Source organism: Phocoena phocoena, chromosome 14, assembly GCF_963924675.1.
Source record: "Phocoena phocoena chromosome 14, mPhoPho1.1, whole genome shotgun sequence".
Taxonomy (NCBI): Eukaryota; Metazoa; Chordata; class Mammalia; order Artiodactyla; family Phocoenidae; genus Phocoena; species Phocoena phocoena.
The window spans coordinates 70,420,852-70,436,677 of record NC_089232.1 but is presented as its reverse complement, the minus strand read 5'-3'; the positions used below and the strand labels follow the sequence as shown (position 1 = coordinate 70,436,677).

At 44.5% G+C, this 15,826-nt stretch overlaps 1 protein-coding gene and 1 non-coding gene across 2 annotated transcripts in view; one reads left to right on the top strand and one right to left on the bottom strand.

Annotated features, from left to right (window-relative positions):
- The window catches only part of DTNB (dystrobrevin beta), a 221,397-nt gene that overhangs the window by 19,690 nt on the left and 185,881 nt on the right, over positions 1 to 15,826 (bottom strand). The window contains exon 15 of the mRNA XM_065890926.1: positions 12,777 to 12,797. Within this exon, the coding sequence (XP_065746998.1) occupies positions 12,777 to 12,797 (21 nt within the window). The remainder of the gene's footprint in view (positions 1 to 12,776; positions 12,798 to 15,826) is intronic.
- LOC136134254 (U6 spliceosomal RNA) lies at positions 14,705 to 14,811 on the top strand. The gene has a single exon (XR_010656537.1). It is a non-coding gene; the product is annotated as a U6 spliceosomal RNA (small nuclear RNA).

Sequence of the window (15,826 nt, the reverse complement as noted above, 5' to 3'; positions counted from 1 at the left end):
GCAAAGGTGGAGGGACTAGGGGGGTGGGGATAAGCTGTCCAACGAGGGCCCAAAAGAATCGCGTGCCTCTGGGTTTCAGCTGCCAGAAGAGGGGCGGCGAGCCTAGAGAAGCTGGGGGAGCTTCACGACACGCTCCTTAGTGTTTTAAAGTTTCCTGAAGCAGGACAGTGGGACCTTGTTGAAATACAACTTATTACAAAGGCCTGAACACAGCAAAGGCCGGTCACGTGTCTAACCAACAACTAAACACAATAAATGCCCTGTAACTCAGGTTCTCTGAGGACAGAGGTCCCTTGTAGTTGGAAACAATTCTGCTGGAAAGACAGAGCTAGAGAAATGTTACAAGCTGAGAGGCTCTCTCCTCTGCTGGCCCTTCACTGCTTCTAAATCAGCAAAGACTCTGAGAACCTGAGAAAGCTATGTATCGTGTTCCGAGAAAAGAGTTCAGAGGTTATGCTTGTAATGTCAGAGGGTTCGTGACCCCAGGAAAACAGCCTCTGTTTTAGTCCAACATTCATTACTGTATCTGAGGAGATGGAGGCCTAGAGAAGTCACAAGGTCACAAATAAATTAGTAGCAAGGCTAAGATGGGTACCTGGGTCTTCCAGTGGCCTTAAACTGCTGGAAGGACCCTAAGCACTTTGGGATCCCAAGTCTCTGCGGTCAGAAGGGACAAGGGTCAGGTGAGACTTCTTACCGCCGAGGCCAACCATGATTTTTGATAGCAACATAAATTAATTTCCAACACGAGTGAGAAATGTGAGAAGGGAGAATGCGGTGATTCCGACTTAGTCTTTTGTTTGAGCGCAAGTCTAATATTGGAGCCAAAACAGGTACAGAGAACGCCAGAGAAGGTGACTTGAGGACACTGTGAGTGGAGATGGGGACTCACATGCTGTGGCAGAGAGCGTGGCCGTGCAGGGGCAGAGGTGCTGTCTGCAGTAGGAAAATGACGGATATACAGTCCTGGGCTGTGCTCAGCCAGCCCCAGCAGGGCGCCTGGCACACAGTAGGGGCTCCATAAATACTATTTCCTTCCCTTCTTTTTCCTGATGGAACAGGTATGAATTTTTTTTTTTACCTCCTTGATTATCGTCAGGTAATCAAACCCAAGGAGGCTTATGGCAAAAAGCCTGATTTTGAGAGTTAATGCCCTCGCCAGAGCACTATTAACGGCATCCCCTCCACACACACACCCAACGAAAACTCTGAGCTAAGCGGTTATCATGGTAACAGAAGGAGACACTTGAGTCTCCATTTTTCTCTCTCTGATTCATGGACACCTGCCAGGTAGCAGATGGCCTGTGTGGACAATTACCTTCATTTTCCTGCAATGTATTTAAATTAAACAAACTGGCCTCTTTGCTGCCGATTTTCAGAGGCCCGTTCGGAAAAACAACAACAAAAAAAACCCCAGAAAAACAATGTTGGGAGAAAGGAACTACAAGTCTGAAATTTAGATGAGGCAACCGTGAACATACAGAGAACTGGGATGTATACAGAATGGACTTTGTACATTTTTTTTCGTCAACAAAAGGTAAAAAAAAAAACAAAACAAAAAACCCCACAGACTATTTTGAGCTGCTGCAGGTGGTGGCTCTGCTAGGAAAATGCAGCTGTCTCATCAAATGTGGAAGTAAAAGGAGAGAGAGAGGATTATCTGACGCTGTACTGTCTGTCCTGCTGCAAAATTTGAAAATAATTGCCTAACATGACAAGAGTTAAGACTGCTGGGAGTTAGGCCCAGGGGTGGAAGTGAGCACACAAGGAGAACAGGGGTGGAGGAGATGAAAAAGGCAGTCACGTGGCAGTGAGCAAAGCAGCAGCCGCGGTTCCCTCTGGGGCGAATTAGAAACAGGTAAAGAACACGCCTGGAGACCTTCCCCTCTCCCCAAAGTGTCCACCGCTGAGGTAAAGGGTGGTGCAGCTTTTAAGGATGAACTTGGCTTCTAAACACCCAAGAGAAGGGCCAAACAGTTCTATGATGTCTCTCTTCTCTCACCACCGTTAATACACATTTATCTATCGTGTGTGTCTGCTGGAAGGAGAGGGGCCACCAAAAAGTCTGCCTTGAGGTCCCTCCTCAGAGGGCTGACACCTGTCTGTTCCCACATCACTTCAGGAAACTCAGGGCTTACCCATGACCTGTCACTGCCGGCGGTGGCTCTCAGGTGTCACTCCCTGTGGGGTTACTGCTATGGACAGCAATGGCAGGACTGCTGGGTGTTTTGTGATCACACTGTTGGCAACGGGGAGGTGGTTATGGTTCTCATTCTCCATGATTCTGCCCCTATTCAAGCCAAACTGAATTATATAGAAGACAAAGCTTACCCGAGCCTGAAAGAGCTAGGGGGCAAGATGTCTAGGTATCTTTCTCAGTGGAAGGAGCAAAGCGTATTAAGTTCCTAAGACTGTCTCAGAAGAACAACCTCTTAAAACTCACCATAAACCCGAAGATCAAAAGGCTGAAATTTAAACTTTTAGATAGGGAAGCTCATAAATTCCAAGACTAGAATTACCCTCTTTCTGTTTGTTTCTCCTAGTTTGCCCAGCTCTGTTTGAAAATGGTATCCCATTAGTTCTCCTCGCAGGATTTCAAAGCTAGTTCTCAGCAAAATGATCAGGGGCCTCACTGAGGGAAAAATCCCTATAAAATGAATACCAAACACTCAGATTGCATGTTAGAAACCAAAAGAGGACAGGATTCCAGGAGAGCATGGTCCTTAATTCAGACATGGATTCAACGATGGGGCAGGCAGTCTGAACCTATCAATGATATTTTAAAGTTCAATGAGTCAGACTTAAATGCTGCTTACGGGTAAGTAAGTAAAACTTGTATGATGAGGTGTGGCACCTGGTCCAGCACTACCCCTCTTTGTTGAGTCCCTGTTCTATATAATAAGGTGGTTAGAGTCCAGGCTTTGCAGTCAGATGGACCTAGTTTGGATTCCAGCTCTGCCATTTATTAGCTGTGTGACCTGAGGCAACTTACTTGATCTCTCTGAGGCTCAGGTTCTTCACATGTAAAGTGGAGATAAGAATATCTGGGCTTCCCTGGTGGCGCAGGGGTTGAGAGTCCGCCTGCCGATGCAGGAGACACGGGTTCGTACCCTGGTCCGGGAAGATCCCACATGCCAGGGAGCGACTGGGCCCGTGAGCCATGGCCGCTGAGCCTGCGCGTCCGGAGCCTGTGCTCCACAATGAGAGAGGCCACAACAGTGAGAGGCCCGCGTAACGCAAAAAAAAAAAAAAAAAAGAATATCTTCATGGGTTGGTGAGGATGTACATAAAGTGCTTCACATGCTGGCTCAATGGGGTAGTACCTGCCATGATTCCACTTTGAAAGGTGCAACGTAGGGGTATGAAGGGGCAAGGTCTCCACTCTCAGCAGGCTCATAGCCTCCTAGGCAGTTCGGCATGTACACAGCTAGCACACAAAGGAGGATGAAATCCGTACCGTAGCAGAGGTACAAAGGAAAAGGGGCACAGAGGCGAGAGAGTTTAACTCTGACCTTCTGGAACAGGGTAAGGTTTCACAGAAGAGGTGGCATCTGAGAGTGTCTTGAGGGGTATAATTTCAATAGGCAGAAGTGGCTCGGGAAGGGCAATCCAGGTGAGGAAAGGGCATGAACAGAGGCACCATGAGAGAGGAAGCTGTATGTGTGTGTTGCAGGGCAGGGGAGGAGCATGTGGGGACACTAGTATGCAGGGAGCACAGAAGATATATGGTGGGAAAGAGAAGTGTGGGCCACAATCATCCAGAGCCTTAAGTAAATGGTCATCAAGTTTATTTACTAGGCGATAGATGGGCAAACTATAGCCTGTGGCCAAATCCAGCTTGCCACCTGCTTTTTTACAGTCTGTGAGCTAAGAATGGTTTTTACATTTTTAAATGGTTTTATTTTAAATGGTTATATAAGTCCTTACATAATAGCTCTGATTTGGTTCACAAAGCCTAAAATGCTCACTACCTAACCCTTTAAGGAAAAGCTTGCTGACCCCTGCTATAGGCAATGGCAGAGGGAGCCCGTGAAGACTTCCGAGGACAGAGTGGTGTGGTCAATCTGGTCTGATTTAGGAATCTGGCTCCAGGGCAAAGTGAAGGAGGGACTGAGAAACAGGAGGCAGGAGAGAGGGAGACCAGGTGACAGATGACGGAGGCTGGAATGGAGAATGGTGATAGGAATTGGGAGAAGAGAGACACAAGCAAGCTTTTGGAGAAAAAGTTGACTAGACTGTGACAACTGAGTGGGGAGAGTAGGGGACTGGAAGAGAGCATGTATGTAGGGAGTGCTGGCACTGATGTTAACAGAAGCAGGATATATGGACAAAGGGGTGATTTGTGGGGGAAGGTGACTGGAAATCTTTTACCATCCATCCCATATCTAAACCTCAGAATAAGGGATGCTGAGAGTGCCTCAAGGGCTCAGACTGGTATCACAGAGAAAGGTTCTCTGATCCTACTTCCCTGACCAGGGATCCAACCAGTGCCCCCTGCAGTGGAAGTGCAAAGTCCTAACCATTGGACCACTAGGGAATTCCTGAGCAGTACTTCTTCACTGGGGATAATTTTACCTGCTAGGAACCTGGTGTGGGTGTCGGTGTGGGTGTGGTGCTCCCCCTGGAATTTAGTAGGTAGAGATCAAGGATGCTGCTCGACATGCTGCAATGCATAGAACACCCTTCCCCACCCCAACCCACCAAAAAAAACAAAAGTCATCTGGCCCCAAATGTCCATAGTGCTGAGGATGAAAACCTGGCTGAGGGTGACAGAGTTACGAGGTCCTAAAGTCGGTGGCCTGTCCAGGGCTTCTTGTCCCAGGTGGTGAGCTGCTGCAGAAGGAAAGACAGGCCACCAGTAGCCTCAGCTCAGGTTAGAAACTTCAAGGGGCCAAGAATAAACTCTGATAATCTTCTGCACATTTGGGAGATGTCCTGGGGACAGCTACAGGCCTGAGAGTCTCCTAGATTCTCTCTTGGTTTCCTGAGGTCTGAGCTGCTTAAATACAGGAGCTGAAATTTGAAATGTGAAAGCAGTGAATAAACAGTGAATGTCATATATATTAATTAGAATACATAATAATAAAAGCACGGAAGGATTTACGGTTAGACAGCTTTGTAGAGCAGTAGTGAGTTGGCACGGATTCTTATTAAAGGTACCTGTCTAGCTGCAGGTAACTGTCTTTCTGCATTGCCTCTAATTTTATTTTTTAAAATTAATTTATTTAATTATTTATTTTGGCTGCGTTGGGTCTTTTGTTGCTGCACACGGGCTTTCTCTAGTTGTGGTGAGTGGGGGCTAGTCCTCACTGCAGTGCGCGGGCTTCTCACCGCGACGGCTCCTCTTGTTGCGGAGCACGGGCTCTAGGCACGCAGGCTTCAGTAGTTGTGGCATGTGGGCTCAGTAGCTGTGGCACATGGGCTTAGTTGCTCCCCGGCATGTAGGATCTTCCCAGACCAAGGCTTGAACTCGTGTCCCCTGCATTGGCAGGCGGATTCTTTTTTTTTTTTTTTTTTTTTTTTTTTTTTTTGTGGTACGTGGGCCTCTCACTGTTGTGGCCTTTCCCGTTGCGGAGCACAGGCTCCAGACGCGCAGGCTCAGCGGCCATGGCTCACGGGCCTAGCCGCTCTACGGCAGGTGGGATCTTCCCGGACCGGGGCACGAACCTGTGTCCCTGCATCGGCAGGTGGACTGTCAACCACTGCACCACCAGGGAAGCCCGGCAGGCGGATTCTTAATCACTGCACCACCAGGGAAGCCCCATTGCCTCTAATTTTCTAAAACATGCTTCTGTATTTCTTTCTTCTCTCCTCTCTCTTTTTTTTAAAGCACTGGGCATCTATACTGCAGCTCCAAATGGGAGTAATTCTACTTGCCAAATTATGATTAGCAGCAAATGGAGAAGAGTGCAAAGGAGTCTATCATATCCTTTATAATATGCTTCTTTGGCTGAAATTAAGCAGATGTTCACTTCAGTTAAGGACTCTAGGCCAGGAAGCTCCCTACCTTGGCACTGCTATTAATTTGGAACATCAGAACCAGCCTTAGGTCAGTTATAAAACCCTAGAGATTGGCATGGCATCAGGATTCGAGGAAATGCCTACAGGTGCTCTCCAAGTGGAGGGTCACAGGTCCAATCTCATGCCAAGTGAGGATGCTGTGTGAGGTCTAAAAGAAAGAGAGTGGGAGGCATGGCCCAGAGTCCTAGAGATGAGCCAAAAGAGAGGGCATCATGGAAGCAGCTGATGTTTTCTTAGGATGCTTTCTTTTGTCTGGAAAAGTGGGAGGTAGATGGTTGGCATGAATAAACCCTGGGGAAGGAGTTGGTTAGAAAACCCAGACAAGGAATCGAGGGCCAGAGGATTTCAAAGTCACAAAAGGAAACATCAGTCAAATGAGCCCAGTTGGATTTCTGCAGACCCTTCTTGGTTCACAGCCTTTCCCCAATATATCGATTGATATCAGTGATGAAAGTATCAAAGAACTGTGGATTGGAAACTTATAGATGAGAAAACTGAGGTCTGTAAAGGTTATATACATGGTGAGATAGAAAAGAAATGAGGATTTGTCAACAAGGTGCCATGAGTCAGAACAATCTATTCACACGTAACCCAATAAGGCAGACCGAAGATATAACTCCTTCCTTCGTTGAGGTGAAACCAATGGTGGTGGGGGTGAGGAGGCTGGACAAGACAAAATCAATTTTTCAGAGCTGTCTACACTGTGCCATACTGAGAATTTCCTTCCCAAGGTTGCTGATAACTTCCTTATTGTCAAATCCTTGTCTTATTGCCTTATTAACTTTCTCCTTGAAACTTCCCGGTTTTTCATAAGAACCCACAATCCTACCCTCCTACCTCCTCTTTCTTCATTTTGTCCACTATGCGTTTTCCCTACGGCCCATGTTTATCGTTTCAACACTAATTTTATGTTGAAGACTTCCAAATCTCCATTGCTAGCCCTGTTTCCCCTCTAACTTTCCAGCTGCCTATCCCTAAATATCTAAAGACCAGACACAGACCTTGACTGCCTGCCTATTCTATGTAACTCGGTATGTTCAAAATCAGATCAAAGTCCCCTTTCTATAACCCACATCATCTCCCCAGTTTCATTTTTTCAGTCAATTTCCCAGGTTCCTGGGCTCAAAACCTAGAAGTCATCTTCTTTTCTGCTGATGCTCTGCTGAGACCCAGACTGTAGTATTCTGGGGGGAGATACTGTGTCCTAGGAATTCATATTCCTCTAGTGGAAGGTGACTATCTCCAGCTTGGTGTGTGGAGACTTTTTCCCAGAGACCCTGGTGTACATTTTTCATATGTTGTATGCATTCTGGTCAGAAGAGGAAAAGACATAAATATAGTACAGGGGGAAATAAACAAGCAGGTAATGCAATCTCTCAGCTCGTGATTGATGAGTGATGAAAAACATTGGGGGTGCTGCAAAGACCCAAAAGCTATTTCCTCTATATTGTCAGACTATACACTCCCTCCAGGTGTTCAAGGAGTTTTGGGGGAGTGAAATGCAAGTTCCTATTTTTCAATATTGCTATGACATTTCCTCTTTTGGAGAAAACAAACAACCCCCCCCCCCCCAACAAGCTACCAGGTCTCTATAGTGAGTACACGGGGCCAAGACTGATGAATGAGCACACTTTGTAGACTTTCATGAGGCCATCTGTGGGCAGCCGGAGTCCACGTATGCAGACTAGGGCTGGGCCAGGCGAGGCTAAAGGTTTGGGGGCATAGTCACAGAGTACAGCACATTGATCTTTGTTTACCAAAATCCACTGGTGCAGCTTGCAAACTTGGGAGGGCAGCAGTGGTGCCTGAGCCTCCAGATATCACTGACCTGGCCTCTGTTTCTGTATACAGGGCATCAGGCCACCCATGAAATAAGGATCATACTATTTGACGGTGGGATTTGTGCAGGATTTCTCTTTTGATCCTCCAAAAGGCTAAGCTCACCCACTGCTCACTTCAACATATGTAGGAAGACATTGCTGAAGACATAAATAGCAATCCTTTGCTTTTCAGGAAGCAGTAGACTCAGGCTTCTATTTCAGAGTATGGTGGGACCAAGGAATCCAGAAAATTTTAGGGCGGCATGTGAATCGTTTCCCAATGGGATTGCGTCCAAAGGTTAAGTGAACCAAAAGGGAACCTGACCCAGGAACACATCAAGGGGTTTACCAGTAATCTCTTTAATGGACAAAGAGGAGGTTTTTATTTGTTGTTGTGTAGGTTGTTGTTTTTTTTTAAGTACTTTCTCTCAAACTTACAAAGTTAACATTCATTAGGTTCATCGTGGAGGCCTCATGGGTCAACCTGGCTAACTAAATGTTGAGTGCCCTTCCTCTGAGGCATATTAGGTGAAGCCGCGGTCACAGATGGGGGTTTCTGACAGCCAGCCCACACCATGCCTTCTTTGGTTGAGTTGTGGTGGGGTGTTTGTCCAGTTCTGGAAATCAGAAAGGGTGTGGGGCAAGATCCACGTGATATCCCAACTGGCTGAAGGAGAAAGAGAGATCCCAACTGTGGCCACGTTCTCTTAGTGGAATCCCAAGATTCCTCCAATTACATAATTTTCAGAGTACCACCTATATTACCCTCTGGACCACCACCCTACGAACCTGGATCAAGGCCACCCCTGCGGGAGCCCCCTATCCTTATTCATCACTGTCTACAGTTATAGTCTTTAACTCTGATGTTGATCTGTATATAAAAAGTAATGATCTTTTTTTTGACCGGCCGTGCGGCATGTGGGATATTAGTTCCCCGACCAGGGATCAAACCCGTGCCGTCTGCAGTGAAAGCCCAGAGTCTTAACCACTGGACCGCCAGGGAAGTTCCAAAAAGTAATGATCTTCCAATAGGAGGAACCGGAGGAATGTTTAAAGAAATACATCCCTCATGAATAAACTGAAACCTTGCCTTGGACAGCTCATTTTAGTTTGTGTCAGCAATCCAACAGTGAAATTTTATGGTATGTTGAGTCTGTGGGAAAAATGGAACCCTAAGGTGTCCCTAGAATAAATTTGTACATTGCAATCCCTCCAGACTAGGACTGGGATATCGTTTGACCTTGAGGGAGTAGCCCACAGCTCAACAGTAAACACCACTGCCAGCTGGGTCCTCACCAGTCTGTTGTGACTTTAGTGTACCCCTCTGTACACATTTCTGGTTGTGGGCATTGGGTTCTTACTGAGAAGTGCTCAAAATATTTTCAAATGATACAAATAACTACAGATATCCTGCATTTTGTAGATTATCTGTTTTTAAAAAAAGAGGATGATTTTACTCTACATAACATATCTTTTCTTTAGACAGAAATAATAATAGAGTTAATAATAATACTAATATATTAGCTTGGTCTTCCTATTCTTTTGGTAACACTGAAATTTGTTTTTCTGATTCTTTTTATAAAGGACATTTCTAACCATCGTTTAGTCTCTTGAATAGATCTACCTATTATACGGGAGTACCTTGAGCAAAATTATTGCCTTAGGTACTCGAACCAGTTATGTCCCTTACAATGAATAAACTTACGAATTCACACTGCTTTTAAGTTAAAATCTTATAAATCTGGTTAATAGCAGTTTTCATTCAGCCGCTATTTATTGAGTATCTGCCATGTGGCAGGCACTGGGCTAGCAGCAAGGGGATGCAGTAGTAAAAAAGGCAGACAAGGTCTTTTAATTACAGTCTGACGATTATCATGGGCCTGATTAACCCTGACTCAACCGATACAATCTAATTCCTGAGCCTGTTAAACTGTAGGGTATGTCATGGGTCGAACAGTCACTCAGTGAAGTCTTATCTGAAACAGCCAGGCAGTTCTGCCCTTAATTATAAACCTTGGAGCTGAGAAAAGAGAAGGGGAAGGAGGGAGGGGGGGAGAAAGGGAAGACAGAAGAATTATCAGCTGAGGTACTAATGTCACTAAAGCACTGGAAAAGTGGCTGAGGTTGAAGGTAGAACCACAGCCCCACAAGTCACAGTTAAAGTCACAGTTATTACCCATTTCCCTCCAATTTCCCCAATGCCAAAATAATCCCTGAAAGGGAATGAGGAAGGCAAACTGCATAAAAAGTTCTCTATAATGGATTTACAGAGCCAGTCTGGGGAAGATGTCTAGTAAATTCTTCATTTAAAAAGTCTTACAATTATTTTATGACTCGTATAGGGTAATACATTTTGATAGGGAAGAAATTAAGCTACACCAGCCAGAATCTGGGAGGAAGAAAGGGTTATGGCGTAGCTCTGTGGTAAATACCTTTTGGTGCCTCACTCGGTAATGATACAGATTAAAGCAGACGCTTGAGTTCTAAAGCTCTATAGTCTTTCCAGCTGTACATGTTAAAAATGTTGAACTACGCAAAGCCATTCAGTTCACATTTGAGCCTCACTGCTGAGCCTTAGGTGGGTACAGTTTAAACCTGTGATGTGGACACAGGAAATTTCTACCTATATCCACAGAGCAGAATGTCTTACCTCACCATAGTGGGGAAACATGAGGGAAAAACAATTTGTACAAATTCATGCTCTGGACGGTCTCCTGGGACAGTGAGGACTAGAACTTGAGCTCAGGACCTCGGCCACCGAGAACTCCCAACACACACACACAAGCCACCGAGAACTCCCAACACACACACACAAGCCACCGAGAACTCCCAACACACACACACAAGCCACCGAGAACTCCCAACACACACACACAAGCCACCGAGAACTCCCAACACATACACACAAGTGGCTCATTAGTGGCAGGCTTCAGTGATCTGGGTCTAGCTTCTCATTTTGCCAACCTCAAGGGGAAGATGATCTCACATGCAATCAAAGGTCACTGGAATGAACATGTTGTTATTTATTCCCTTGTCTGCTCAAGATCAGCCTTAAATTGACCTGAAATAATACGACAGCAGTGATAATCTCTGGTTTTTGGAGTACACAGTAATCCATAAAAGTTTTAAAAAATGAAGTGTCTCTTGGAAGCCCTCACTGCTGCCATTAACATAAATATCCATAATGTTTGCCCTCCTCTGAAAGGTGTTCTCAGGTGGGGTGTGGGTGTGCCCGATTACATGCTTTGCTCTGAGCTGGCCCATTCAGCGAGGGATCATGAGATGCTAGTCTGGGTGGACTGCTGGAGGAAGTTCCCAGCAAGTGGTTTACCTGTAAAGCACATCTCTGGGGCGCAGAGGGATGAAGAAAAGGAGGGGAATGCTGGTGCCAGAAACTACAGGTCAGGTGATACCCTGATCTGCAGGAAGGGTGTGGTCACAGCAAGGGGATGAGGCTGTCAGGGAAAGGAGGGGAGAAGGGAACAGGAAGAACAGATATTTTCTTTCCCTCCCTCCAACACAATCTCACTCATCCTCTTGTTTGTGGCAGGCATTACCAGCACTTGCTTCTCTACTTCTTCTAAGCAAACTGGAGGATTATACTTCCCTGCCTCCATTGAAGTTAAGTGTGGTCATGTGCCTTGCTTTGGCCAATGAAATGGAGTGGAAGTGATGTGTGTCACTTCCTGGCAGAAGCATTTAATGGCTGGGCTTGACTTTCCATCCTGGTTTTCTCCTGCTTTGCCCATGTGAATGTACCTATTGATACAAAAGTGCCATAAGATCAAAGTAATAAATTATGTGCGAATGAGGAAAAAACAAAACCAAATAAAGCACAGACAAAAATAAAATTTTGTTACATTGAGATGTACGGGTTGTCAGCCTACCCTGACATCATGCTCTGTCTTCTTTCCCTCTTCCTGACAGTCTCCTCTCCTCTTCTCTTGCCTCCTCCCCTCCTTACCCATCTCTTCCTTCCTTTCCTCTCCCTTTTACCCTATGACTCCATTGCTTTCCTACCTGGAAATAATAGTAAATATAATGTTTTATATTCCTATTCTTAATCTGAAACATGGATACATTTGTTTCTTGAAATAAGAAATGAGTACACTTTTTGAATTACACATTTCACATTTCTTTCTTTAAAGAGAAGCCCTGAGGTAAATTAAAAATTAGCTTTAGTTTGTGTGAAAAATGTATGCTTTGAAAACCTTACTATATGATATAAACATATAGTCTTATCTTTGTGGATAAGCCCTCAACTGATTTTCCTGTGTGGGTTAGTGGCTGTCAGGGAAAATAAAAACAAACATAAACTTTCCCTAAACACCTTGCAGCTCAGAAAAACCAGAGCTCCCTCTGGAGTGGGCTTTGAACAGGAAATCACTTACAGCATGATCAGCCACTTAGTTTTCATTGGTAACTTTGTTAAGAAGGCTACGGGAGCTGGAACTCCAGAAGACTGTTCAAGACTAAAGGACATCTAAAGTTATCAAAAGAACTACTCGTTTTCATGCACAGTCATTCATGACATCGTATTTAACCCTGAGGTCACTCCCACCACCCTGAAAATTGTTTCAAGCAATTAAAGTCAGCCTAATCATGAAGCAGCAGAGAATGTAAGTGCAGGAAAATGTAACTGTAGCCTGGCTATTCATGCATATTTAAATAAACACAACAGATGTGTACTTTGAAAACAAATTCAACAAGCTCTGGTTTCAAATAAGAACATGCTCTACTAGGTAAACATGACGTGGCCTTTTGGCCATTTTACAACACCACGGAGAGAACTGCTAAGGGTTTTACACATAACCAATTCCGCAGAGATGATCTTGGTACAGGGAGGAGAGGAGAAAGTTTGTAACAGTTATATGAGGCAAAGGAGAACATGCAAAAGAAGCAAGAGCCAGGTGGGGAATTCTGAAGTTCACTTACTGCCTGTTTTTGCTCCTCCTCCTAGAGGTGGTGAAGACGAAAAAAGGCAGAGGGGAAAAAGGAGAGAAATTAATGCCCATCACCACAAACAACCGGAAAAAAATGACAGAAAAGGGCAAACCAGGCCAGGCCCATGGGTTCAGAGAGCCAAGGGCCTGACCACCGTCAGAGCGTCATCAGTTGCACAGAGCAAATGGCAAGCCTCTGCCCCATCCAGTTCTTTAAATGCTAACTTCTAGAGTTAGAAGGAAAGAACCTTATAAACCCTCTAGTCCAACTTCCCCTTTTATACACTTAAAAGCCCTAGAGAGCCTGACTTGCCCAAGGTTATATCACTATTTAGGGTAAACTGAAAGAAGCAGCTCAACCATGACTCAAAAGCTCCGTGATCACTCTGTTTCACGATTCACAATATCCACATGTGTTAGGTACGTTTCTCTAAGTCAGTGGTTCTCAAAGTGCAGAACATAGAGAGACCAGGAGCAGTAGCATCTGGAAACTTGTCAGAGATGCATGCTTTGCCCCGTCTCCCCCTAGACCAATGGAATCAAAACTCTTGGGGTGGGGGCAGTGCTGTTTCATGAAACTTTCAGTGGATTCTGAATCCTGCTGGTTTGAGAACCACTGCTCTTAAGAACTTCCTAGAAACTGGAAATTCCATCTGACTACAGATTCTCTTATTTAGTCCCCTGTCTTCCACTTTTGGAGCCTTTGGCTGCTGTGTGGTTCTTTTCAAGGATGCACATACATCCCCTTCCCCCTATAAACTGGAACTGTTTCAAGGCCCTAAGAGGCTTTTCAAAAAGAATTCTTGACCTTGGTGTCTCATTAGTTGAACAAAGGTTCGTTTAATGCTCCTTATGCATGAAGCACTGGAAACATGAAGGTAAGATATGGTCTCTGTCTTTCAGAGCCTTACAGTGACGGTGCTCAGAGCAGGCCCTTGCTAACTCTCAGCTCTCAGAATGCACCTCTAGACACTGAAGAAGGAAGCACGATGAAGATGAGATAAACACTTCCGAGTTCCTCTCTCCTCAGTCTTGTGCTTCTCAGTTACTCTGTCTTTTAATGGGTCTCTTTGTTTCCTTTTTCTGTGCCTCATCATGGGCAACTGTGGTCAGGACGCCTCTGCTCTTTGCCCCAAATACACAGATCTAAAATCTGTTGCAATGGTTCTATTTAAATTGGATCCATCCATGCAGACTGCCTTTACTAAACATGTGTGTAGGAAGTCTTGGGAATGGACGAGTGCTTCTCAGTCTGCAGATCTGGGTGCAATGGAAAAAATGATTTCAGTAAAGCCAAGGAATTACGAAAGGGAGAGGGAAAGTAAGAATTTGGAGAGTCATTTTATTCCCGCAAGGGAGAGACATGCACTAGAAATTAAATGGGCACCAAGAAATCTCTTGAGGAGACTCCCAACTCAGCACCAGAAGATGTTCTTCATTATCAAAACCAGCTGCTAGATGCTTGGCCAAACCTAATATCACAGGCACCCAGGCAAAGAGGGCCCTGAGCGTTCGCTGAGTTAGCCTGAAGGAGTGAGCGTCTTTTAGCTTTTGCGTATGGTATGCATGGCTCCAGTAAGAAGGGGTTAGAGTTTTACAGTTGGGAAGTGATCTCCCTGCCTAGTCAGGCTTCCCTGTGAGGCAGAACACTTTTCTTCCATTCACTAGGCAAGGCAACCAGCCGTAGAAGAGTTATTAAACAATTAAAAATGTGTTTTTATTGCTGGCACTAAATGTTGAAATGGAAATTGGTAGGGGAGAGATGGGGCAATCCTGACAAGCTGAAATTGCATCTGAGGTCAAAAGACCAGTATGTAATTTCTTAGAACTGTTTCTAAAACACCTCCCTATTTTCACTGTTTTCTCCAGGTTTGGTATTGGAGACAATATTATCTTGGTTCAATAGAATAGAAAAATTCAGTGCTCGCTTCGGCAGCACATATACTAAAATTGGAACGATACAGAGAAGATTAGCATGGCCCCTGCGCAAGGATGATACGCAAATTCGTGAAGTGTTCCATATTTTTTTTAAAGCAATTATACTCCAATAAAGATGTTTAAAAAAAAAAAAAAGAAAAATTCAGAAGGCAATGCTTCATGTTTGTACATTTGGTGACTTTGCTGTATATAGTTTATCCATTGATATAAAATCATTATAATTTGCAGTAGACACATGTCAGGTTAGGATGGAGAGAGTGGACAGGTCAGTGTTTTCAGGACTTACAGGCCCCCCATGTGCACTGGGATTGGGAGAGGGTGGACTTTGGCAAAGTGTCACTTAGGATGGTGTTGTATAATCCAAACTCACAAAAGTTAATCAGATATAGCTTTGAAGGCTTTGTCAACACAGTAAACAGGTCAGATATAAGGTCTTAGAACCTTTTTGTTATCAATTAGTCAGTTGGGGTCAGTAAACATTGACTGGTGACAAGGTATAGGAGCCAACTTGATTTAAAGGGGGTAATAATGCCTTAATTATAAAGTGCAAACCTAGGACTGCTCACGTCACCTAAAAACATGGGGGACCCGTCACATTGGGGATATCTGGCTAGATGGCCAAAGTAATGCCATAGCCACTGTAGTCATCTATATTAAAAAATCTATATTCAAAACCTCATTTGCATATGAGGTTAAAATTTAAAACTACAAATTCATCTGGCAAATGCGTTTCAAAAGCAATATTGGAAAAATGGAAAATGAGGCAGAAAAATACTGGGAACGTAATTTAGAAACTAAAACACCATCACACAACTACTTCTAGATTAAATAAGAAGTCTGAGGTAGAGGTTATCCATATATACTCATTAATCAGGGGAAAAAATGTAAAGAAAAGATACATTCTGAAACACGGGTACTTGAGTGTCAGTCTACATTATGTCATTAGGAAAAAAACAACAACAATAAGAAGGTCTCTGATACTCCTTGGTGACAGGGATTGAGTCTTAGTCACCATTATACACCACATACCCTAAACATGACTCTTATCAATGGACAAAAAGACAACATTCCTGGTTTATGTTTGCAATTCTTCTTCCCTTTCGG